Source organism: Poromitra crassiceps (genome assembly GCF_964638095.1).
Source record: "Poromitra crassiceps genome assembly, chromosome: 11".
Lineage (NCBI taxonomy): Eukaryota > Metazoa > Chordata > Actinopteri > Beryciformes > Melamphaidae > Poromitra > Poromitra crassiceps.
Window position 1 is genome coordinate 23603657 of NC_139643.1, and position 26884 is coordinate 23630540.

The 26884-nt window shown below is 45.2% G+C and overlaps 3 protein-coding genes across 3 annotated transcripts in view; all 3 read right to left on the reverse strand.

Moving 5' to 3' along the window:
• Positions 1-1209: 1209 nt before the first annotated feature.
• LOC310784905 (leucine-rich repeat-containing protein 71-like) lies at positions 1210-4585 on the reverse strand (the record flags this gene model as incomplete). Its single annotated transcript, XM_083645935.1, has 7 exons — positions 1210-1334; positions 2377-2468; positions 3314-3425; positions 3632-3658; positions 4043-4122; positions 4225-4291; positions 4526-4585. The coding sequence occupies 7 exons, from the start codon at positions 4583-4585 to the stop codon at positions 1218-1220; spliced, it is 555 nt and encodes a 184-aa protein (XP_083502061.1). The 3' UTR covers positions 1210-1217.
• A 183-nt stretch (positions 4586-4768) lies between these two features.
• LOC310784906 (leucine-rich repeat-containing protein 71-like) lies at positions 4769-7438 on the reverse strand (the record flags this gene model as incomplete). The annotated part of the gene is made up of 9 exons (XM_083645936.1): positions 4769-4873; positions 5040-5123; positions 5225-5384; positions 5513-5581; positions 5804-5878; positions 5959-6034; positions 6197-6304; positions 6800-6934; positions 7354-7438. 9 exons carry the CDS (start codon positions 7436-7438, stop codon positions 4769-4771), a joined length of 897 nt encoding a protein of 298 aa, XP_083502062.1.
• Positions 7439-8610: 1172 nt separating this feature from the next.
• The window catches only part of ash1l (ash1 (absent, small, or homeotic)-like), a 45714-nt gene continuing 27440 nt past the window's right edge, over positions 8611-26884 (reverse strand). The window contains exons 14-26 of the mRNA XM_083646780.1: positions 26040-26107; positions 25288-25454; positions 24883-25035; positions 22975-23029; positions 21860-21992; positions 20173-20454; positions 18852-18938; positions 17977-18067; positions 16862-17000; positions 16342-16514; positions 15084-15250; positions 12330-12843; positions 8611-12113 (exon numbers count right to left, since the gene is read on the reverse strand). Coding sequence (XP_083502906.1) covers positions 12022-12113; positions 12330-12843; positions 15084-15250; positions 16342-16514; positions 16862-17000; positions 17977-18067; positions 18852-18938; positions 20173-20454; positions 21860-21992; positions 22975-23029; positions 24883-25035; positions 25288-25454; positions 26040-26107 — 2121 coding nt within the window. The 3' untranslated portion in view covers positions 8611-12021. The remainder of the gene's footprint in view (positions 12114-12329; positions 12844-15083; positions 15251-16341; positions 16515-16861; positions 17001-17976; positions 18068-18851; positions 18939-20172; positions 20455-21859; positions 21993-22974; positions 23030-24882; positions 25036-25287; positions 25455-26039; positions 26108-26884) is intronic.

Sequence of the window (26884 nt, forward strand, 5' to 3'; positions counted from 1 at the left end):
ATCATTTTTGTGTGATTGTGATTGAAATGCCCTGTGCAGTGGTGTTTGGTAGCAATCGCAGAGCACGTTTCTGTACCTGTCATGGCTGTGTGACATTTTGTTTTCCTCCTCATGCTATGTGTGAAGTGGCAAAAATGCTACATTTGTGTCATTTCTGGTTTTCCAGCAAGGCACCATTATTCCTTCAAAATAAAATATTTAAAAGCTGCGGGGCAGTGCAGGGTTTGCTTTATCTTTTATTATTATTACCCCTATCCCTCAAGAGGCCCTCCCTTTTGCCAGGTCGCCACTGTAAATAAGAATCTGTTCTTAATGACTTGCCCTGGTTAAATAAAGGTTAAATTAAAAAATAAAGTGTCCTAAAGCAGCCGTTCTCAACCTTTTTCGGCTTGTCACCTACTTGATTCATAATCAGATGCATAGAAAACTGTTCTGTATTTCACAAGAAAAAAAGGAAAATATACTGGAGAAAAAATCTGGTGGAAAAAAGATAAATGTTTATAGTAGAAATATGTTTGGTTCCTATTCCATAAATCACCTTGTGGCCCCCTCTTGTTATCTGGTGACCCCCTGGAGGCTCCCGACCTCCATTGTCATAGACACTGAACTCACTCACTTAAAGCATCAGCTAAATGTTTTGATTGTTCATGTCAAACTGACAGTGGAGGGTTTTAAAGTTGCCACTGTTGACTTGCCCTTATAGGCTGCTTGGCAACGAATGAGACCCCAAATGCTAAAATGAAATAATATGAGTTTGATGTCGGAGCTAAAGTGTTGATTCAGTTGAACTAATGCCTTTGAATTCTATTTGTCTCTATGTGCTTGTGTGTTGATGGCAGAGTTTGGTATTTTTTGTCAGAAAGAGTGACTCATAACTGTTTGTGTGTTTGGAGTCTGGCCTCATTGTCCTCATTCTCTTCACAGCTAAATTGACCTTATTAAGTTGAAAATGACAGAAGATGGCTGCTTTGTAGATCACGCATTATCACAAGGTTTCAATTGGGTGAATGAGGGTCTCTGTGGGTGCATGGCCTCATTCAATTAGGCCCCAGTTGTTTTCATAGGCCAGAGGCACAGCTGCTGCAGGGAACATGATTGATTGATTGATTGATTGATTTCTTTATTAATGTGTCACACACACATATATATATATATATACACACACACACACACACACACACACACACACACATATATATGTGTCACTTCTGTCAACACTAGGCCCCCTGCCCATCCTCCTCTTTCTGTGCACCAGGTTTGGTGAGTGGGTCTCTGAGCACCAGCAGTTCCTGGATCTTGACATGTGATTCACAGTCTGGAGGGAAGCGGTTTCTCTGAGACAGAGAGGAGAAACAAAATCAAATCCATGAGCGGTTGCTGGGGAACAATGTTGATTTGACCAAATGTTACTGTAGTAACAGTGGCTTTGTGTAGATAAACGTAATTAGTTTGCAATTGCTTTGATGTTTGGTCTTCAGTAGATCAACCACCAAAGGTTGGGGTCAACTGACTTAAAATTCAGCAAATTCAAGAAGTGAATTTTCTTCAATATTTTGGAACACTGTAATTTTAATTCATAAAGAAGTGTATCTAGCCATACGGTGTGCGGGCTCTACCTATTTCATCATGTACTGCCTCTAGCCCAGCATCCAAAGTCAAGATTCAAGATTCAAGATTTTTATTGTTACTCCGTAGTACAAGTATCACGTGTGAAATTCTTGTGCTTTGGACTCCGTTTACAACATAGTACAAAATAACAGGGCATATGGGTGCAGGAAAACAACAAGAGACACAACAAGCAATAAGGCAGTAGAGCGATAAGACATTCACTGCACATTCACTGCACGTAGGTGCACATGGCATGTACATACTTTAAACATACTTAAACATAGTTGACATTCTGTTTGCACAGGTGCAAATAGCATATACCTAATTAGACATACAATTAAACATTAGACATACGTAATGGTAGCAGCTACAGTACAGTACAGTACAGCTACTACACTATTTGTGTATGTTAAGAAGTCTCGTGGCCTGCGGGAAGAAATCCCAGTCGATGTGCGTATAGTTATTTTCTACTTCAATATCCCCCCCTGGGTGAGGTGGTCTGTGAACTGTGATTGGCTCCCCAACTGGCCAGTTTCAGATGCGATGTTTATGGAGAGCCCGCAAAATGTGTACTGTGTAATGGATGTGTTTTAAAATGCAGCACTTTATATACATGATATAACTTGAATGAATGTGAAATGCTAATATCAACAAAGTACAAGCACACAAAACTTAATAGTATCAAGAGTAATTGTAATGAATTACTTCCACTTCCACCCCGAAAGGTGTTTCAGTGTATATTGAAGTGATTGTCACACCGAAACACACCTGGAGACAGAGGCGCAGCAGGCCGCCTCCCTCAGTCTGCATCTGCAGCGCCGACAGGAAGAGAGGCAGCGTCCGCTCTGTTATTCTGTTTCCTACACAAAGAAGCAAACACACACAGCACAACCAGACACATTACATTTTGAACTGACTGGTCGTTTTTCAATGACCTCGATAGATCTCATGATATTTTTGTGCTGCAGTCAGATCTTAAAATCGATTCTGAAAGTGTCAGGTGACCAGTGCAGAGAAGCCTGGACTGGAGTAATGTGATCTCTACATGTGGCAGCTGCATCCAGTATGAGCTGACAACATCAAAAACCTCTTTAAAAGATTCTGCGGGAAGAATGTCTATGGGACGGGTGGAAGATTTCATAGGGCGACGAGTCTCCCTCAGGAATGGCAGGGAGGTGGGTACATAGCGGGCCAAAGTAGCAGAAATTTCAGCACAAGTGGAAGTATATTCTCAACATTTTGAGGTGAAGCTGGGAGAAGGGTGGCTGACATTAGACAATATCTTAGAAAGATGACGATTCTTGAAGATGAGATCGGAGAACACTGTATAATGAAAAACCTAACACATCATCAAATCCTCAATTAATGTGTGATTTTTTATTAATTAACTCCAGGAGTTATTTTGTAGTTTACTTTGATTGTGTAGCCACTTTCCCTGAGCCTGCCTCATCTACTTGGACTAAAGTTTGTGATTTCCTACATTTGCCAGAATTACTTGATCCCTAAATCAAAACACAGCTACGTGTATTGTGGCTGCATTGCATTCTGGTCTATTGAGGCTACTGTTAGTGCAAAAATTAGTCTCTCTATGATTTTACAATTCTTCTATGATTTCTCCCTGGATGATTGTTGAACATCTAGAAAGAATTTTTTGCACTTTTGATTTTGAGGTGCTGCTGAGACCAAAACCGCCACAGCTGCTGACCTGCCAGGTTCAGGTAGGTGAGCGCGGTGTTTCCAGGCAGAATGATGTGGCCATCCTTGTGCTGCACCGACTGCTCCAGCAGGGGGCTCAATATCTCCACCAGACCGGCCAACTGGTGGAGACAAGCAACCAATAATAGTCAAATCACATTCATTATTGTTAACAACACAGTTGTGGCTCGAAATTAAATCAGGGTTCCCACACCTTTTTTTAAACATCGAATTCAAGGACTTTTCAAGGACTTTCCAGGCCCAATTCCCTCGAATCCACAAACTTTCAAGGACCCGTGGGAACCCTGTTAAATTGTAGCGCACAAACCTCATTCAGTGCAGCATCGGCCTTATCCTGCAGAAAAAAAGAAACATTGTGAAAAATTAAAGATTGTAATAGAAAAAGTCGTCAGTCTACACCAGTGGTTCTCAAATCTTTTCACATGAAGGACCCCTAAACTGACAAAAATTAGACCACGGACCCCCATTTGATAGGATTTTGTCCCACGGACCCCCATATGATAATAAGATTGATGCTTTTAGATATTTTATTACAAAATGTATATTCAACCCATGGCCAAAATAGTCATTGTGTTACTTATGAATGGAATTATAGCGAAAATAAATTACCCCCCTTTTGGCTGGGGGACCCCCAGGAAACCCCTCAAGGACCCCTGGGGTCCCCGGACCCCTATTTGAGAACCACTGGTCTACTCAGTCAGTGCAAAGTCTTTGGTACCTCCTGCTCAGACACAGATGACTGTTTCTCTTTGCCCCCCAGCTTCCCCCCTTTCCCTCGAGGCACCTTGAGCTCAGAGGCTAGGAGAGATCGAAGGAGACAACGATGAGAAGAGAAACACCCCTGTTGTCAGAGAACAACAAGCAGCACAAGTGCTTAGCTATGACAGAAGCCATTATTACATTTCTTGTTTCTTGCCGCAGCGCCTGCCAGGTTAGCAGCCGGTTTCTCCTCTCTTTTGGCCGTTTCCTGCAAGTCAACAGAACCCAAGTTCGTCTGTTACAAGGTTGTCACACCCTTGAGGAATATGGACACCTCTTATTAGTGCCACAAATAGCCTAATACGTGGAAACCATGAGAACAGCACATTACAACATATTTCCATACTAAACGTATGAAAAGAGCAAAAAGGATGTGATTGCTATTCCAACGTATTTTCATTTTTGGTTGTCCATTTTTGCACTTTTTTTTTAAGAGCGTTACCCTTCTTTTGGAGGTGCCTTTGTTTGCCCCTCTGCCGTTGAGTGAGGTGCTGCCGGGCATCGACGGAGGTGGGTCAGTGGGAGAAAGCTCAGCACAGACTCCCAGGGAGGGCTACGAAAATAGAGGAAGAGAGGTAGAAGGGGTGTGTGCGTGCGTGTGTGTGTGTGTGTGTGTGTGTGTGTGTGTGTGTGTGTGTGTGTGTGTGTGTGTGAGAGAGAGAGAAGACTGTCCTTTTCCTTTTCTTTAAAAAAGAAAAAGGTTTTCCACACTTACAGACTGGTCTCTGTCCAGAAGCAGCTTCCTCCTCTCCACGGCTTCTTCGTGAGTTAAAGCAAACTGACCAAGTATCTGAAAATAGAAGCGTAGCGGGCGGAGGCCTTATTAACGAATATAATGCAATAACACTCAATAATATGATTTCAAACAACTTAACTGACGATTTTAAACGTATCATCCCACAGGTTCAATTCTATCATGTAAAATGGCTAAACCGCCAGCAGAGTGCAGCACTCACTGTGGCCACATGAGCAGCGCCGGAGTCTCCAATCAGATTGTGGGAGAGCGAGAGACAGAGCAGAGCTCGATTCAAACGCAGGCCCTGGGAGATGAGACAGGATGAGCCACACAACAGCGTCCGCCACACACAGAGCCATGTAGGGAACGTTATGGAAACATGGACTCGGTTCTGGGTTCTTCTACCTGTGCTATGTGTGCGGCGCCTGCGTCACCAATAGAATTGAATGCCAGGTTGAGTGACAAGAGGTTCCTGTTAGCGGATCTGGCTGTGGAGAGAGCTGAGCCAATCAGACGCGCTCCCTCGTCTCCCATCCGGTTGTTCCGCAGTGACAGGTGAGCGAGGCTTGACGACCGAAAAGAAGTGTTAAGGCTAACAAACACGGGAATGAGGCAGGTGTGTTTGTGTGTGCATGCAAATCAGGTTCATTTGAATATATGCATATATTATTAATGGCCCAGGTAGTGACTCACGCGCTGTCTTCGGACAGAAGGAGGTGGTAACTCTGCCGTGGAAGAGGGTTGCCTTCCAGCGTCACAGTCCTGACACAAACAATGGAATGGATAGATCAGTAAATCACTGTGGGGTTTGATATGGTTTACTTCTCTTTAACTGTATCCAAACATTTTCAGATGTGAACTCAAATCATGGGGACTCGAACACTGGGGACTCGGACTCGAGATGTAGTGACTCGACGACGACGACACTGGTTTCAGAAAGCAGGATTTACAGTGTGAGTGATAGGAGAATAGCTATCCACTCACCTCAGGTTGGAGCAGAGAGACAGTGTGCTCCTGAGGGAGATTACCATCCGATCTGTCAGTCCGGCCTGCCACAACCTGCAAGTGGACAGGATTATAAATCAAACAAGATCAAGACAACAAGAGCGCATCTCTTTCTCCAGCAGCTCATTACTTACTGAAGACCCTGCAGCTTGCTCAAGGAAGGAAGCGTCTTGTTAAGCACTCGAGCAATCGGCTCATCCACCCTCCACCCTGTGTGTTCACAAGGAAATTGTACCCTGTTACATTTTTCTCTAGACTGATTTTGAACATCTTGGACTCAAATGAGGATGTAAAAACTCAAAACTGTAGCCTAAATGTCAAGCCAAAGCAGAACATTGTGTTAGATGTTTCTCTGCGGCGTTGGGTTCTCACCAAAAACCTTGATGCTCTTGACGCTGCACGGGTCTTCACTCTCCAGCTCCACCTGGAGGCACGGCTTAGACCACAGAGGTGTGGTCCTCAGCTGGGACTGGCTGTCCTCTGAAGGTACAAGGATCATGTGAAGGATGAAATGACTAGACCCTTTTCACGGGGGCCATTTTGAGTCGAAAAGGGCGGGTAAACACAGGTGCAAAGCACTGATGAGGATTTCCAACCTCAATGATTGCTAGTTGGAAACCCTCATTAGTGTTTTGCTTGCACTTGTGTTTACCCTGCCTTTTCGACACAAAATGGCCCCCATGAAAAGGCTCTATTGAAACTGAGATGATAGAAGAAGATAACAACTGATAAGAAAGAAAAGTAAGGAATTAACAGTAATATTGTCAGTGTTCATTTAACTAAATCAACATTATGCCAGTGTTTATATAAGTCAATACACAGAGTTAATTAGACACTTCAAAACACACAGCAAACATAATCATTTCTATGAATGACCAAATAACTCCAATCAGTGGTCATTCAACTCCAAATAGTTGTTAATGAAATGTCAACACTGGAATATTGGCTGTACAGTACAGGTACGTAACAGGTTACCCATGTTTCCGCCATCACCCTCGGTGTTGGGACAGGCTGGCTGCTTTGCACTGACAGCTGGGATGTTCTTCATGCCCAGAAGAGCACAAAGCCCAGGGAAGTCAGTCTCCAGGCTGCCTGAGCACTCATACTCATCTAATAGGAGAGGGGAGGCAGGATAGTGGAGTTTAGACTAGAGCAATGCACGTCCAATCAACTGCCCTCAAACACCAAATGGATGGCAGTGGGACAGTTAATACAGTTTTATAAACTTGTAACTTAGCTACTTACCAAAGGTCTGAGCAGGCTTTTCATCTAGATTCAGTCCTAACAATGAAAAGGTATTAGTCTCTCAAGCACTGAGCATTTTTTACTGTTTTTAGGCTAAATCAGATTTTGCTTGAATTAGCCATGATGACACACTAGCCATGGCTGATTGAATGGCATTTGTTGAATTTACTTTACCAAAGTATAAAACCTCAAAAATATGAATATTACTTTCACTGAGCACAGTCCCAAAAACAATGCATTGCTAAAGCTAACAACGTGATTCGTATGCAATGACAAACAGTCACCTGGAATTTTCGAGGGATCCTCTTCCACTCCAACATTCCCCTTATCGGACTTATCTTTTACTTTCTCGGAGCGCTTTCTAGACATTTGCGTCCTGAAGCTTGTGTGCTGCTAACGTTAGCCAATTGAACAACATGGGCGTCATGGCCGTTACCATGGCAATCTTGAGTCTAACGCGAGACTTCAAGTCTCTCTTTTTTTACGTTATGACGATGAAGTTGGCTGTCGCGAGAGTTTTGAAAATCTACGATTTGAACCTCCTTTTAGATTCTATTTATTTATTTTTCATTAAAGGCGCAAATTGTATTGTAACGAAGTGGGTATTCGTCCAAGGAACTGGAGACTTGAAGTTGGTACAGGCTTTTTATTCTTGTCTTCACAATACACGCTCCTAGCAGCTAGCTTCGCTGCTAGCTCTGCAACCACAGCTCCCTCGCATAGCCTGACTGGCCTCCGCCCCGGCCGCTGGTCACATATATCCCCTTCCCCCTAGGAACACACCCACCCATATCAGTTCCTAGCCAAGCACGGAAACACCCCAATACATGTAATTACCCGATACGCTACAGTATTGTATATAATGCATTAAGGGCTGTTTCCACTGCAGCCCAGTGAAATGCAAAAACAATTCATTACAATTTTTATAGTATTTTTTTTTGTTTTAAGTTTAATCGGGAGTTTGATAGCTAGTTGTGTTAGGGTTTTATTGGGAGGCCTTGCATCTCTTTACCAACATTATCCCAACATTAGTGAGGGTCTTTGTCCTGCTCCGCCTTTTGTCTTGTTGGGGGTCAAATGTTGTGAAAGGTGACTACACCTGAATACTGACAATATTGTGTTGAGATAGAAAGGTGGTGGTATTTATACCTGGAGTGGGTAGAAGCTGGATGCCATTCATTCCAGACACATCCACCAAGCTGACAACTCTATAGGTTCATCTAAGTGATGTGTAGACTTGAGTATGTGGACAAAAGATATTGTATAATATATCCAAACTCACTATACACAAAGTGGAAGGATGAGTTTTGTCTATTATCGATACAATTCACTCTCAATCATTCAATGTAATATTAGAATGCATGTTTAGTTTTACTGTGTAAACTACAGTTAATGATTTGCTGTAACTATGTTAAAAATTAGATTACATGTTGTGATTGGAGAAAAGGAGTTCTCTCATTTCTCAGATGTCAATACCTTTTGTTATTCACGGTCTCTGGAGTCTTAATCTTCAAAGCATAACAACAAGAATTGTATTCACAATAATGTAGTGCTTTTTATTAAAAAAACAAACAAAAAACAAATATAATATAAAACAAAAAGTAAAAACCAACAGCATTTTTCATGACTGAATAATCATAATTACAAACTTTTAACGAGTGGAAGAAGTTTTTGACAAACTGTACACATCACAAAATGTCCGCCAGTCTGCCATTTACAATGCTTGCATCTTATTTTGTGATTGTCTAAAAATAACTAAACAAATCACACAAAACACACAAATACAAGTACAAGCATCATACCATGACTGCTATCACAAAACGGAACCATTTCTTATTTGAAAGGAAAAAAAATACATGATATTGAGCTGACAGCTTACTTTTGTTTCTGTCACCTTTTAAAAATATCATAACATTTTTATGTTGGTTTGTTTTTTTAGTGTTCAACACTTTGCAGCAAAAAACAAGGAGTATATTTCTCCTTAAAAGTAATATTATTAACAATAATCAGTGACAAAGACGTCGCTGTCATGTCCCAATGCCTTCTGTGTCCGTTTGACATTCTTCTCGTTCATGCAGTACATAGATGAATTTCATTTATAGGCAACAAAAACTCGGCTTAAGTTTTTAGGACAAGTTATGGTGAGATTTTCTGAAAAAAAAAAAAAATAATTTTCCTCCGAGCTTAAGTGTCTTCATTATAGTAATACAAACGGAAGAAATTATAATATTATCATTATTATAATAATACATTTAGGGCTGAGTCCTGTACAGTACAATAATAGACAAAATCCGTTATCAAGATATTGCTTTTGGAGACACTCCTCATGTAAAGTTTGTATATATACATAACTTGGCACTGTACAGCTTTCCTATTCTCTCTCTCCTCCATCAGTGTGTCTTTCTAGTCTCTTCTCTGTCAGTTTACCACACTGGGACATTGCAGGCTGTCCCTTCTTAGCAGAGGCATTTTGGGAAGAAAAAAGAAAATCTCATCAGATATCACAATTTATTTTAAAACATTCTCCATGGCAACCAGGAACATAATCTAAAGAGAGAGAGAGAAAGAGAAAAAAAAAAATCTTAAGTCCCTTCCCTCCCAATATACAGTATACACCACCCCACCCCGCCTCACAGAATATAAGAAAATATGACCATCACGATACATTTCATGTTAAGTATTGTTTTCCATAGTTTTCTTAAAACTGTTAATTGCCATCAAGCCCTTATTTTTTTTTCTCTTTTTTCTTTTTAAAAATTTATATCTTCAAGAAAATCTGGCAGAGTACAGAGTCAGACACACGCTTAAGTGTGTACGTACGCACACACACACGCTCACGCAAGGCAGTCGGGGAGCACGGCCGTCTAAGGCGTTACAGTGAAAGCCTGTGTTCCGCCGCCGGATTACAGTTAAGCTGGTGAATCAGGTTACTTCAAAAAGAGGGGCCAAGCTGACTGCCTCACGAGTGGGCCAAGATGACTGCCTCACAAGGGGCCAAGATGACTGCCTCACAAGGGGCCAAGATGACTGCCTCACGAGGGGCCAAGATGACTGCCTCACAAGGGGCCAAGATGACTGCCTCACAAGGGGCCAAGATAACTGCCTCACGAGGGGCCAAGCTGACTGCCTCACGAGGGGCCAAGCTGACTGCCTCATGAGGGGCCAAGCTGACTGCCTCACAAGGGGCCAAGCTGACTGCCTCACAAGGGGCCAAGCTGACTGCCTCATGAGGGGCCAAGCTGACTGCCTCACAAGGGGCCAAGCTGACTGCCTCACAAGGGGCCAAGCTGACTGCCTCATGAGGGGCCAAGCTGGGGCCAAGCTGACTGCCTCATGAGGGGCCAAGCTGACTGCCTCATGAGGGGCCAAGCTGACTGCCTCATGAGGGGCCAAGCTGACTGCCTCACAAGGGGCCAAGCTGACTGCCTCACGAGGGGCCAAGCTGACTGCCTCACGAGGGGCCAAGCTGACTGCCTCACGAGAGAGAGAGAAAAGAAAACTCAACAAGACACTTGACCGACAAAAGCGCACACGCAATCTTCCCAAGGGCCCCCTCCCCTCTCTTTACTCTAAAACAAACACACACACACCCCCGTCTTCCTCTGTTCCTAAATGTGTTACTACAGTATAACAGGAAAAAGATAATAGACTTTTTTTAACTCGTTTTTTTTTTTAACTGCATCCAATACTGTGAGTGTTAGTGTGTTTTTCATTATAGATACATGACACTGAGCTTCACAATATCCATGGTACCAAAAGTGCAGTTGACCAAACTCCTTTCTGCCAACACATTCTAACTCCCAACTTGTCAAAAACTAATGTTCGGTCAGGAACCCTTTCTGTTACTTTTTCACACCCTGGGGTACCCTTCTCTCGAGCAGGGTAGTGGGGTTGGGGTTAGGCAATGGTCCCACTGGTGGTTGGTTAGGGTTCGGCACTGGTAGCCAGAACCCCGGGGGTTCTGAAGGGCGGCCTTTCCAACACCGCTTTTAACCACTTGATGGTTAAAAGCCCCATCGGTGCTTCTCCACAAGCCTTCAATTCAACACGTCGTTTCCCAGAATTCAAGGTCACGTGACTAGCGTCACCCTGCCATACCCCTTTGCCCGCATTGTTGCTTTCTAACCACAGGGGGCTGCGTTTCCCTTCGGGGCGTAACGAACGACAAGGGCTCCTGACCAAACACCAGGATTTGCATGTAAGAATGGGTTGTTTCTGCCCCTCTCTCTCTCTCCTTCCCTCTCTCCAAGTTCCTCAGCAGTGTCTGAGCACACTGCTCCGCTTACGTCACTCCTATGCCATTTTCCCCATGGTCCCGGCACAGATCCTCTGGCTTTTGTTACAGTTTGTCATTACAGCTAGGTCCCACTAGAGGGAACCGTTCTCCAGCATTTGCATCCCAGTTCACTAAAAAGACTCGCTTCCCTCTAGCCATCCCTAACTCAGTACCACTTGTTCCTTTTCTGACGCTCACTGAAATGAATAAGTCGATCACGGTGCTATTCAGTGACCCACGTCTGCATGGGTCACGTCCACACCTTCAGTCTTCAGTCTGTCCCGAGCTCATCGCAGGCTGTCTTTGTATATTTGTTCAATGCATTTAAGTGCACGGGTTATTTCTCCTATGTTCATAAAAAAACACGTTTTGCATCATATTACTTAAATAAGCAATTAGTCTGGGTCCGCCCTAATTGCTGCGGAGTGGGACGCTTCCAGGCCCCTCCCCCTCGCACTCCCGACGTTTTCGCTTTGAGTCTGAGAGGACAGTCTGGGAAGAAGAGGTACGCCTGAAGACGGCGCCCCCCGGGGGGGGGAAGGGGCGCATTGTGGTCCGTTATTGGTCAGATCCCCAACAATGCTGTCTTCCCTTCCTGCCGTCTCTCCGTTTCTTGCCCCCCTTTGCTGACAAAAGTGAAAGGCAGTGTGCTTCCCAGGCACACGTAGCAAAACACTTATTTTCTGCCCACAAAATCGCCAAATCCAAGTGTCCGCCGCCGTAGCCGCCGCCCTGCGCCCTCCTCCAGGAGATAAGTGACATCTACGGCTGTTGGAAGAACAGAGAGAAGGGGCTTAAGAGCTGAGACACAAACAGATGGGCTCTCATCGCAAAAAAAAACACAAAGGGAGTAAAGAGGGGGAAAAAAAGAACCTTTCTTCTGCTACTTGTAAAGCCTCCACATTTAAAAAAGGCACAACCTGTGAGTGGCCTAACCCTCGTGTGTCTGAAGACCCTCCCTGTGTCTCAAACCCGTTCCCTCACCGTTCTTGCCGGGGGTTCTGTGCAGCAGATCCAGCAGGATCTTGTTGAGCCTCTCCCTCTGCGCCTCCCTCCTGCCCAGTCCGGGGTGGTGCAGTGGGGAGGAGGCAGAGGAGGAGGACGGGAGCTCCAGCATCTCTCCTACCCTCTCCGCGCCCGGGCTCTCCTCTAGCTCCTTACACGCCGCCGCCTCCTGCCCTTCCTCCTCTTCCTCCTCCTCCTCTTCTTCCTCCTCCTCCTCTTCCTCCTCGTCATCTCCCTCCCCTCGCCGCTCCGCTCTCGGGGGCTTGCCCGTCAGGGGTCTCTGGGGTTTGCCTGTGAGGAGTGCGGGATCCTCCGATGCCATGTCCATGTCCTCCTCCGCTCCTCCTCTGCCGTCGTCGCCCTCGGGCGGGAAGTCGTCTCCCCGCTCGCAGGAGGAGCCGTCGTCCTCGCAGTCTCCGCCTCCTTTGGCTCGTTCGCTCTTCCAGGCGGAGCGCCCCCCGTTCCTCTTGTAGTTGTCGGGAACGTAGTGCGGCTGCAACAATGTTACAATTAGACCTGGGTCAAACAAACAGCATCTGCAGATACAGTACTTCTCATGGTTTGATTTAGCCCCTCTGAAGGTCTCATTATGCTTTCCGCATCAGCGAGGAACGCGAGTGTCCGCGCGGAAAAGTGACGTCAAATCAGCAGACACGCCCCTCCGCAAGGGTCCGTGCGGACGGTTTTCGAGCGGCTGTGCGCACGCCGAAATTTGTAACTACGCGGACGCGGACGGGCGGACAAAGTGGAGTTTTCAAGACTCGCGCTCAATTCCGCCTGCAGAAACCCACACAGAGTATAAAAGCTCCACACGTTTCCTCGTCGGATTCCGTGTCTCTCATTTCCGTGCGGCCGGCCAAAGCGTCAAGCATAATCCAGGCTTTAGGCATCAGGGGCCAGTTGCACCAAGTGGTTTTACTACTGGTCTTAAGCTAAGTTGGTCGTAACTTTACGACCTGACAGCTACGCCGGTTGCACCAACGGGCGTAAGCCTTTTTCTCACTAAGACCGGTCGTAAATATTACGCCTGGTCAGGAGGAGGCGTAAGGTGCCTGTGCCTGTGAGATCTCCGTGGTAGGCTATCAGCGGATATCTGCTGTGATTGAGCCCTCACCGTCCTCATCGTCGTAAAGTCGCCTTCGAAGCATGACATTCGATTATAACGAACTAGTTGTGTGGCTTAGCCTTCCCAAATGTTGAGGGTCGTTTTTTAGAATTTAATACATAGAATTGGGAACGTTACATTCAATTTCATTCAGACTGCCTGGCACTAATCGCCGCCATTTTCCCCTGGAGCTTCAACAGGAGGGGGGTGGGAGGAGGGAGGGTGTAGTGATGCACATACAGTAGTGGGTGACGGCGCGAGGCACATTTTTGGCCCAATCAGGGCAGATTCCCCGGCAATTCACATGGACGCGCATTGCTACGACCAGCGTAGTTAAGACCAGACGTAAGCCCTGTTGGTGCAACAGGTGTAAATCCACTCTAAAGACTGGTCTTAACTAAGACCGACGTAGGAGTTACGAGCAGGCATAGTTAAGACCACTTGGTGCAACTGGCCCCAGATGTTTGGGATTTCCACATGGATCAAAACAATCAGTGACAGAAAGTTTAGGGGGTAAAAACTGCAAAGTATTTGAAAGTCACGTTAAGTGATGTTTTAGACTAATTTCAATAATGAAGACTACTTCTGCAGCCAACAGGTTATATCACAGTGCACGCCCCCCTTTCTTTGAGGTTGGATAACCCATTCATTGTTGGGCACGCCCCTTTCATTTGTGCTCTCTCTCCCCATCCATTCACAGTCTCCCACGCTCCCCCTCTGTGGCAATAGCCAATCAGCTCAAGCTATTCCTTTCCTGCTGAGCCAATCACCTAACCGGCGTAGTATATCAGAGTCCATGTTTTTACTATGCTTGCTATGTGCTGCCTATGTGCTATGTGTCATCCTTAGTTGCTGATCGTCATCGCTGAAGCAGTTGCTTTCACCCCACCTCCTCCCCTGACCACCACCAACGTCATGACTCCTGAAGAATTCCCTATGGGGGGATTTTCTATCCTATTCATCACTGACGCCCTTCTCTCATCATCTCAGGAGGAGCGTCATTATACTGTATGATGGAGTCATACGCCAAAATGTATTTGTTTATTGTATCATTAAAGCTTATTGACCCTTTCTACTAGTCTCTCATTATTTAATATACCTTTCTGTGACTGACATCTGACACAGGCCTGAATTGTCCTGATAGACTAAACCCCGCCCATCTGGTAGTCCATGGAGGTTAAAACAAACCAAGAAAACAACCTTACTCCCAATGCTACCATTCTCTCTTCACACTTTTTAGCATTACAACGTTCTCGATTCTTACCGGCTTACAGTCTGCAAAGACAGCCAAATACAGTATATAGTTCAATATGGAGGGCTAACAAAAATGCAAAACAGATATTTAGAGTTGGTTCGCTGACAAGCTCTAACTATGTGGTTTGGATGGGAATCTACTTGCAGGTAGGTGACAAGCGCGTATGCGGCAGGTGTGTTTTAGCCAATTTGTTTGTGGTTAGCCCTCCCTTCCTCTGTGTATCTGAAACTGCTTGAGCAGAGTGGGCCTGATAGCTGCCGAGGCACATCGTGCATCAGGCTGTAACATTATCTCCGCTCTTAAAAATAGCTTTCTGTCTTCATGAACCGCTGATAAATCCCAGCGCTCCAACCCCACCCTCCAGCGTTCTCACCGAGAAGTCTCTCTTTGGCGCTAGTCGCTTGGGGAAGTGGTTGAAGGCGTATGGCTTGGTGCAGACTGGGTAGCGGTTACGATGGATCTTGTAGAAGAGGTGAGCCGACTTGTCCAGGCGGTAATCACAGATGAACACGTCCTGCTCTTTCACACCCTTCGGCCGTCCTGCAGGATGACACACACACAGTCAGAAATACACTTTACTTCCTTATTCATCAAAGAGCGAGGAAGCTAATACCTGCATGTGTGTCTGTGTGTTGTTTGTGTGCGTGCATGCATGTGTGTCTGTGTGTTGTTTGTGTGCGTGCGTGCGTGCATGTGTGTCTGTGTGTTGTTTGTGTGCGTGCGTGCATGTGTGTCTGTGTGTTGTTTGTGTGCGTGCGTGCATGTGTGTCTGTGTGTTGTTTGTGTGCGTGCGTGCATGTGTGTCTGTGTGTTGTTTGTGTGCATGCGTGTCTGTGTGTTGTGTGCATGCGTGCATGTGTGTCTGTGTGTTGTTTGTGTGCGTGCGTGCATGTGTGTCTGTGTGTGCTGGTTGAAGCTTGACTACGGTCAGTGTTAAGTTGTGATGTGTGTTTTTTAACCTTCATTTATCATGAGAGGTTTTGCTGACCACACATCCTGCTTCACATTCATAGTTTCACACATTCACACCTGGGAGTTGACCAGCACAACTGCACTATTATTAGCCAGCTACTATTAGCCAGCAGTTTCACTCAAGCGATCGGGGGGTTAGTTTAAGGCTGGGGTTAGTTTAAGGCAGGGGTGGGCAATTTTTTTTTCCCGAGAGGGCCATACTGACTTACATCAAGTAAGCGAAGGGCCACACATTGGAGATCATACCTGCCAACACTCCTGATTTTCGAGGGAGTCTGCCTATTTTTAACCCTCTCTCTCCCGTTGTGATTGGTAATTTCTTGTTGATCTCCCGATATAATAGTGATACAAATCCAATGGCTGTAGCAGATGAGATTTATTTACATAATTCTGCCTTTTACTGAGTTTTTGGGGGTTGTTTTTTGTTTTTCTTTGACGACCTTGGGGGCCGGATTGAGATGGTCCAGGGGCCAGGTCCGGCCCTGGGGCCACATTTTGCCCATGTGTGGTTTAAGGGAACCTCAAATAGTCACTGAGAGAGGGGAGCTAGTTCACCTTCCCCACTTCAAACCGACAACCTTCTGGTCACACTTCAGTGTGCGTGAGTTTGTGTGCATGTGTGCACGTGTGTGTGTGTGTGTGTTTATGTGTTTGCGCACCCTTGCAGTAAGTGTAGAGGTCGAGGACACAGCACGTTGCCACCACAGCCTCCAGGGGGATGATCTCGTACAGCGGCATGCGAAACAGCTCGTTCTGGTAGAAGCGGCGGGACGGAGAATGGTGCGTCTCATGAGGACGGAAGTAGTGGTGGCCAAAGGCAAACCTCTCGCCCCTTCACAGCACGAGGAGACAAGGACAACCACCGGCATATTAGAGGCTATGAACATCTCTGTGATTTCTTTTTAGTTTAGTAGAATAACAAGTTAGCTATGTTTATTACTTACTTTCAAACCTCATAGACCAGTACACTTTATTTTGAATCCTCACACACACTCAATCACCTTACACATATAATGAGCACATTTAATAACAGTGATGAGAATAACTACATACAATAGATCGGAAGAAACAAAGCATCTTAATATGCAGTGTATAACTTTCCTAGTTTCTTGTCATTCCCGCAGATATTTACAGTACGTCTCTGCAGTTGTTGGCCACGCTACGTTCTGACTGACTTACTTTTCATTCTTCCAGAGCTTCTCGATGCGGAAGATGTCGAGTTTGTCCCTGTTTATGTGAGACAGGAGGCGGTAAGACTGTCTGATCGGCTGGCCCTCAGGCGTGCGTCTGCTGTCTCTCATCAGATACACACAGTCACCTGTAACACACAGGTGAGACACTTTCAATTTAAATGTTCAAACGGTTGGTAAACATGCTTGTCCGACGTATCTAGCCATTTCTTCTGTGTTTGTTTTATGTAGTGTTAGCTAGCTAATAACGTTTGTTTACAACTGTGTCAAACTCGCTGTTTTTTTGCAGACTCGTTAACGTTACAGACAGAGCTACTGACGCCACGTTAATTTAATTTAGCTTCAAGTCTACTCTGGTCTGGTCCAACAGGTAAATTAGCTAGTCTGGTCTCCACGTTAGTGAAAGTGTTGTTATGAATGATATTAAACAACAACACAACACAACCGAACCATTTTTGTCTTCTTTGTCTGTTTTTGTCTTCAACACGTCAGTTTGTGCCGTTCACCGCCATTATGATGTGTGGACCCCAGGGGTAACCGGAAGTAAATGTAAACATCCCCGCTGATTTGGTCTATTGAGCGCCGTCAATGACTCAAAATGTTAGTAGTGAACTACAACAACCATAATGCACCTTTGCCACAGCGTGGTGTTGGTCAGAGATTCGGTGCTTTTTTGAGTCATGCTGGCAGTGCCGGCACAAACTGAACGAAGAGCTCAAATCTGGAACGTAGCCTACAGCACATGCTGAGCAAGTAACCTGGTTGTAATTAGCTGGCATAGCTAGCTGCATGTTGTGAATGTTTGCTCATTCAAACTGGTGATAATCAGATGGGAGTACAATAGGTCAGCTGATGTTCCAGTGTCAAGTTAGCTAAAGCTAACCTTTATTTCAACAACAATGCAACCTATTCAGGAGCGTGCTTATTTTGGAGGTCTGACGTTCAGATAAACAAATAGAAAGAAAACACTGGCAGTAGCTCACAAAGTCTTCCCTTTGAAAGATTAACATCCATTTGCATTGCCTGAACAAAATAACTCCAGTATGGAGACCTGTCTGTGGGGACCTTTCTGTCTATGACCTTATAGCAGGTTTCTTTCCATACCTTGGTGTAGCAGCAGTTCATCTCTGAGGAGGCAGATGTAGTAGATAGAGCCAGACTGGGCGTAGCTGGGCTGGGGCAGCATGGGCACTTCCTTTAATAACAACAATGCAAAGGAAGTGGGTGACAATAATGGAAGAGACTGGTGCTAATTTAGCCCTGGAGAGGATTGGGAAAGGATTTGATTCAAAAGTGGTTTACAGGATCTCAAGTGAATGACTGAAAGTGTGGTGACAGTAGACTCAGCTCTCAGTCTTCATCCGTTTCACTACCGTAAGACTGAGAATATTACTATTTAAATCTTTGCATAACGTTAGGTGGTGCTGTTGGAAGCCTTGCATCGGAGAACCAATCATGAGCGTTGTGGGCGTGCCTGCTTTCTGGGGGCAGTGACGCTCATGCAGAACCGGTGCTGTCGCGTTTGCGGAGAAACATATTAATCACTTAGAAACAAACATAACCTGTTAATAGGACGTGTTTCATCCGGCCCCGGCGGCTAGAGGTCTTTCCCCCAGCGATAAGCCCGACTCCCGAGGCTAACGTTACAGAGCCTGCTGTGCTGATGACTTCACAGCGCTTCACAGTAGCAAGCGGACCACTTCCGGGTAGGAAAAATTATTGTAAAATAAACAACAGGTATAAACTCTCTTTGCGGCACATCAGTGTCTTGCTCTATATTGGAACTATGAAACATTGCATTGCCGCTACCAAATAAAATTCTAATAATAATAATTTGGTGGTTAGGTGGCGCTGTTGGTGCCGCTCACCCAACGTCTGGAAACCGAGACTATGGTGACAGTAACATTAGTGTCCTCAGAGGGAAAACGGTCTTGGACAGGACATATAGTTGTGATGTCTGGGTGGGGAGTGGGACGTACCCTGTCCACGGGCCGAGGGTCACACTGCTCACACAGGTAGTGCTCCACCTCCGTCTCCAGCCGCATGCAGTCAAAGTGCTGCCACACCTGTCATGCCCAAAAAAAACATGACAGCATTGACAACCACTCAAACCGCAGTGTGAATCTCATGGAGTTTAAAGTTATTATCAGGCGCCATCTGCATATTGACGTCTAACTAAAAATACAATCAGTATACAGTCATTTGATTTGTATCACTATGAAATCAGGAGATTAACAGGAGAAATGACCAATCGGGAGCACAGCAAGAGAAAGGAGGAAAAATAAAGAGACTCTTGCAAAAATCAGGAGTGTTGTAGATATGCCTCTCGCATTAGCTGCACGGCCCACCAGGGGGCCTACACTTTGGGAATCACTGCTCTAGTACATTCTATCTGCTACAGCTACATGAGACAATTGAATGGGAAATAAATGTTTTGCTCCAGCTGCCAGAGTGGCAGGTAAATCTAAAACGTTCTGCATTTTTCCCTCTGGACTTTCAGCAGTTTGGACATAACAGATTTTACACACACACTTAAAAATCACCTAAGTGGCTGGTAGAAATGACCAATCTAAACAATCACAATTATTTCACATCCCGCGGAGAAATGTAATGTTCTAATCTATAATCCACAATCAGTCATCTACTTAACATTAAACAAACTGGAAAAAATCCACACTTTAATTTATTGGGACTGGATCGCTATCAATTCTCTTAAAAACATATGATTAGTATCAAAAATCCCCTTTGGAGGTTTCCCAAGTGAAGCCACCACTAACAATGTAAGGCCCATTCATCCTGACTCACCACAAACCACTGGATTCAATGGGTGTAATTTGACCCTGCATTTTCTTGCCTTGAGTCAATTTCTGCCGCAGTGCTTAATTCAATAATTTTAGAAGGAAAGAAATGGAAAAACAAAAAGAGGAATTTATTTATAAATCACCCTGTTCTGGGATAAGACCATGTAGTGTCGTCTGTAGGGCTGGCAAGGACAAACCCATTTGTATCAATCCTATTCTGTGGCTGGGGTTTGACACACAGCAACTTTCTGAACTCCCCTCCATCTATATTGGTAACTCCCCCTGTTTTTACGGTCTAAAAATAACAGATAATATGCGCAAAGGACTGACTCTCCTCTGGAGGAAAAACATATTGCTCTTTCAATGCACATGCACAGCCTAAATAAAAGGTATAAATGATCAATCAGCGGACTTAACGAGGCTAATAATGAAAAATCCACCACTCTCCATGGTAATAAAACGTGATTTCCCCAACAACGATGACCTCCCCGCTTCTTACCATGCACTTTTCACACTGGATCATCAGGCCTTCGTCCTTGTACATTCCACAGATGCAGCGGATGACGTCGTCGTCGTTTTTGTCGTGGGTGCCGGGCCCGCCCCCCGCGTGGTGGTGGTGGTGGGCATGGTCGCGCTCCAGCGAGTCGGAGCTGTCCGCTTCGCTGGCCGTCTCGCCCACGATCTCGTCGATCTGGACGGCCGCCTCGTGGCGAGCGCTGTAGTAGGCCTTCCTCAGCCGGCACACGTCCCTGCCCACCGACGACTTCCTGCCGTAGTATTTCTGGTGCGGGAAAAAAACGAGACAAACGGAACCAGAGTTATTTCGTTTGCCAAAAATAACAGAAGGAAATTCTCTTTGTGAAACTTGAAAAGCTCAAAAATGTTCACGGCGCACTTCCGACTGTAAACAGAACAGAGGCCAAATAAAGCCTTCTCAGAGCACTTCTTATTTGAGCTATAAAAGGAGCTGTCCATCAGCACCACACAGAAATCAGAAACGAAGAGTGAGGGGCTGTCCGCCGAATAATCGATTACAAATTAAATAACGGTATCCTATCATTCAACAATGGAGAAATGCATTCTCATACATGATAATTCGTTTTTTTTCATGAAGATCGCAATGTTTTGCAAATGATTTGGCCGCCCACTTGCAATACCTCCGCGGCTGGGAATGGCTGTGCTAGAGCACCGGGACCTCACAAACAGCGTTAACGAGACAGATCATACAAACAGGCTGATTTGCTTGCTAAGTCTATGCTAAATCCCCTGCAGGACAAAATGTTAGCGTTGTGAGTGGACACGGACACTGAACGCACTCAAAGCAACACTGCAAAACTGCCAAAAGTCCAGTGACGACGAGGCCACGCCCCCCACAGCTCTCCATCTAACAATAAGCCCCTTTCCCCCCCCCGCATGTTTCTCAGCCGAGCACAAAGGGCCTTCTGGACCAGAGGTTGAATGTAATTTAGAGGTCCACTTCAAACTTCTGTGACTATAGGAGTAAGCTCCCCTGAGAGGTCTCAAGTGGCACTTGTTTAAACTGCCAAGCTATACAGATGTAAATCAAAAGGGGTCAGCGCTGTGTGTGTCGAGGAGGATCAGTAGTCGTGAAGTTACAGCCCATTCGGGAGGTGTGTGTGTGTGTGAGTGTGAGAGAGAGAGCGTGAGAGAGAGAGAGAGAGAGAGAGAGAGAGGAAAAGAAAAACTGACTGCGAGTGTTAAGACGATAATCTTCACTATTGGGCTCATATATTCTGGGATGAAAAACACAGCGCAGTGTTCATGTTATGTTTGCGACCAGGGAGAGGACAAGGACTGGGTGCTCCATGCAGTCGTCATACCACTACGACCAAACTATTTCCAAATGATAGACGATTGTGTGGTTTTTGGTTCACTAAAAATATGTTTTGTTCAAACTCTTTGCTCTCTCTCGTCTGCCGAAATGCCAGCGAATCGTTTGCGTTTGGCGATTCGCTACTGAAGTCCGAGCAGCACGAGGAATGCTCGTTGCGACTGTTACTACTAGGTGCACGCGTTCTCACTTCACGTGGAATGGTGGATTGTAAATAGAGAGGAATAAACAAGTTTGCGGCGCACTCGACAGCTGTGCTGCTGGCTGCAGTGCTCACTGTAAACAGCAGAGGAATATTATTACTCTGCGGGACGGATGGGACCGCCCAACCTACCTCGGCGTTGCGGAACACTTTGAGCATGTCGGCGTCAAAGGCCTCCACGGTCTTGTAGTGGCCGGTGAGGATCTGCTTCTCGATGGTGCTCAGGTCCAGAGGGTCGGACACCTTCTCGTAGTACTGACTGTTCCTGATGTCACACAAACAACGAGGTTAGCGCTTACGATGTCGCTGTGGCGGCAACCTGTGGGCTATTCATTTAAAAACGGGTGTAATCTTGAATATCAAAGAAAACAATGCTCGCATAATGACGTTTACAGATGGATGAGTGTGTAGATTGGTGCACACCCAGTGGGAACCAAACCTCTATAGACCTTATTCGATTGACGTCACTCACGTACGGGCACGCCCACCGCCGCCATATTCTCCACATAGCGCTGCAGCTTTAAGTGACAACCTATGTGAGAGCAGCGTATATAGGAAGCTAGCTGCCGTTAGCGTTACCTGTATCGTTCCAATTGTGTTCGGACGGTGACCTGCGTTAGGCATGGCTGTAGTAATGACAGCAATAAAGTCCCCGTGGTTTGTTTCTATCTCTACCGTCCACAGACGTGAAGGGAGCGAGATGGAGGATACGTCAGCAGCACAGGAGATGTGTGGATAGTTGGGAGAGACAGGTGAAACTTTCTGACAGCTCCTCACAGCAAAGTGTTCACCTCGTTTTTTCTTTTGTTTATTATTACAGGCATTAACGGCAGCATACAAACAACAACTCTGGGGTTTTTAGTGCTGTCATCACTATCGCTATTTTGTAATGGAACAGAAACGACAATAAGGCCGTTACTATAGTTGTCAGCTGCAGGACGGTATGTCAACAATATGGCGCCGTCCGGGGTTAGCGAATAAGGTCTATACATGGCACTGACACTGCCATTGAGCTAAACAAAATAGCACACTTGTTTTGACAGCCAGTGATCACTATCACTATGGGACCAGAATCAAAGCACTGGCACAAATGTGTTGCAGAAGATACAATTGTTTGAAAACACTATTCACTATGAGGGTGCCGTATCCTGATGGAGAAGATAAGACAAACCCGGCCTTCGTGTAAACAGTAACACACGTGAGAGCGAGCCGGTCCACATGCGGGTTTGCACTCAACACGTTCCTACCTCTTCCTCGAGGGCAGGTTCACCAGCGGAGCGGCGAGAGTCTGGCCGGCTGAATCTGAGGCAAGAAGAAAGAAGAATGACATTCCTGTCATCAGTATGTGATTTTGACAATAGAGTGTGTGTGTGTCATTATACAGTGGATATTAGGGCTGTGTGTAGAAGCACTGACAGACAGACCCTGTGTGCTTTTAGAGGCTTAACTCGACCTCACGTCAGACTAGAGGTCATACTAATAAGGGCATTTAGTAGGGTAAATGTTCAGCACCATATGCCTATTTCACATCCCACCCAAATCGGCCATTTTGTGTCTAAAATGCAGGAAGTAACACGATATTAAAAAAAAAAAATACACAGCCTGCACTGATATAAGTTGTATGTTTCCCTGCAGTGGAGGAACAGCAAAATGGATCTTCTTTGCTTTACTTCCTGCCTTTTAGACACAAAATGGACGATTTGGGTGGGATGTGAAATAGGCTAATTGACTAGGTTTACATGCACACCACTAGCCTGATCTTAACACGGCAATTAAGATTACATATTGGTCACGTATTGATCCAGTTACATTGCTGTGATTAACATACATGGAGTACGGCTATAACAGCTGCATCATTGGTAGGCTGTTGGAAATGTATACAAAATACGTATACGTATTTGGCCTAAAATGTCAAATCCACAATTATTTAAAATAATCGATGCAAGGTTCATGGTTGCACATGTTTACATTCAGGGCCATATTTAGAAAGTATCTGCAGTGTTGTGTGTATAAGAACGCTGATTCTATTAATACTAACCTGTTTGCACAAGAAGCAATTTGTGTGTGAAAATGGGGTAGACACTTTCTTAGTGTGTTTGTCCCATTTAATGTGTATTCTGAGGAGTGGCAATGGTAGGGCGCAAAAACGGGGGAGATTATAGAAAAAGATCAGTATTGATTTACTAAACCAAAATCAATATATTTTGCATAATATTTAACAGTCAGAGGAAGCGCGTCTTAGCGTCACACAACAGAAAGCCATGGCTCCTCTGTTATCTGTTCACAGGTACAACAGGTACAGAGGACAACAAATAAGACAACTACTCTTTTTTCAAATGTCAGAGGATGAGATGAAAATAAATGATAGATTGCCGTTACATTTATTAATAATGACACTGATATTATTTGATCACTGCTCGATGAAATAAAAAGTGAACCAGAGCTTGGAGCAAGAGGAGCCACTATCCCCACACTGACAAGACTTCTGGCAACCCTTCCTCTCCTGTCCTCTGGCTCAGCGACAGTGGGAGATCACACAGTCTGCTCTCTCACCGGCACTGTCTGTTGGCCTGGCAGCAGTGCTGTGGCATGTGGGAGTATGGCTGCATCTCAGGCATTTTAATTGGAATAACTGCAACTGATTTGATTTGCCTAAATGGTCTCAAGAAATCGCTAAACTGGAGCAAGCTGCACCCATTAGGTTTTTGCGCACGGTAGTAATTAATTAGTGAACCTCTTGCTAAATATGGCCCTCAGCTTTCACACCTCTTGCATCACCGCGCTGGATACGGCACAGTAAAGGTACATGGCAGCAACATCAACACCACAGGAGCACTATGACTCAAGTTTAAAAAGGAGGCAAATGACTGATATTGCTTCAAGCTTACAGAGGCAACTGATTTCAATCAGTGATCAATCAATTGCACATTATTTTTCCAAAACACATAAAAACAGCTTGATTAAATTATTCTCATAGTGATTAAACTGTGTGCACGTAAGCTTAAACCACTGGTAGAATTAGAACCAGCGGACTTCTCTGTGTAGCACCTGGTTATCATGATGATCACTGCTTGTTTTTCGAAGAATCGTGGTCAAGTCGCTAGATACAATTAAAGTGAAATGATGCAGATGTACTTCACTGCCTACAAACTAACCCTTGTAGCTGGTGATCATGTCACAGATCTCCTTGAAGATGTGTGCGAGGCGAGCGGTGCGCGTGACTTCCGTGTTTTCCTCTGCGGCGGCGAGTCGTCGCGTACGCACCGACCTCGACGTCTGCAGCGCCGAGAACTGCGTCAGGAACACGTCTGAGGACAGGACACGAGCATCACGCATCAACAGCTACGTCATATACAGTGTATTCCACGGGTTCTCCTTAGCCGATATGTTCTTCAAGATGCATTTTGACTGTTGTCACTAAAAGTTATTCTCATAATAATTCCTTAAAACACACATTCTTATCAAATAATCTTTCTTCCTCACACTTAAATCAGCCCCTAGTCTTACTATTGTACGGTAGAAGCTCATTTTCTCCTCAAATTAAACTTGTGTGTACACACCTGACTTGATGTTGCCGTCATCGCGGATGACCCCTCCCCAGCGCGTGTAGATGGACAGGCTGCTGGCGTCCCTCTCTCTCTCCCCCTCCCTCTTCAGCAACTCCTGTTTCTCCCTCATCTTCTCCCAGTTCCTCAGGAGGAACACCGAGTGTTTCAGCACAAAGTTCCTGGTGATCAAGGCAGAGAGGAGGACAGCAGTGAGCATATGTCCATATGTCTGTGTGTGATGACAGCATGTGGATACGATCATGAAGCTAACGCCACGGTCACACTTATGGGTTTATTAGCGTTTGACTTATTGACCTTTTGCATTGACTATGAATGCAGAAATGAAACCAAATGGGTTTTTTTTATCTTGTTTTGCTTTCTGCCATGTTTAGCTTTCCACAATATTTCACCAGTATGTTACAATATTATAATCAATGACACAGCACTTGATCAGTTTCTCTCAACACATTTGAGCCATGAGATCCCGGTGTAGAACTCTGCACATATTGTGGAGCAACATACATGCTTTACGATCAAGTGTGATCAAACTGGACATGATAAAAAAAAAAAATAGAGAACTAGCCGCTAGCAAGCACACTTCCTAACAATAACAACTGTACTGCCACCGGAATCTCAGCCAAAACACAGTGCCACAACACTTTGAAACCATAGAAATTGGTGGGGACATTGTGCAATAGCACTTGTGTGTTCAGTTTAGATGTTACTGAAAACATGAAATAGCGTGTGTGTGTGCACATTTTTACCTTTCTCTGTTAGACATGGGCTTCATGAGGTGAGGGTAAAATTTGTTGCTGTCACTCGACTCTTCCTCCTGAAGAATAGAAAGAAAGACGTGTTGCAGTAAAGTGCCAAGAGCTGTAAAGCTGTGTTCCCACGAGATATTTATTTTTCTCTCTGTCGCTCGATTCAACCCTTTGGAATCGCTCTGTCGCTCTGTTTAAATCGCTCGTCAACAGGCACAATAATTGACGGACATCTGGGGGCTATAACGTTACGCAATGTCATGATATTTGTCCACTACGAGCCACCGTAGTTGTTTACAAGCTATGCCTATCAGCCTGCTCCTAACGCGAGCCCAGTAGTACAGACTTCACTTCATGTCAGCTGTCAGGCTGTCAATGCGGTTTGTTGCCACACAATAAACCAGCGGTTTGTTCCAAGCCAGTGTGATCCTTGACTCACTCTCACACGGCAGCCAATCAGTGTTGAACAGCGAGCGACTGATGCCAGCGTAATTTCGCTCGAGTTGGGATATTTCATCTTGGGCGGCGAGCGAATTTTCTCCCTATCGCTCTGTCTGTCGCTCGGACGCCCAGCGATTTTTCTCCCGGGCGAATATACGCTCAAATGCTCGTTTGCATTGACTTTGTATGTAAACTCGATGCCAGCGAAAAACTTGAATAGGTCGGTGTGAACGCAGCTTAAGAGACCCTGCCTCTGTAGTAATGGGGGGCGGGGGGGTAATTTATGAATGGAACCCACATGTCATTCTTGTGGCTTAGTGCAGTTCAAATATAATTCATCAACTTGCGACATTTTCTTCAAAACTAGACCCAATAAAACTGACTTTGCAGACTTGATACTTGTC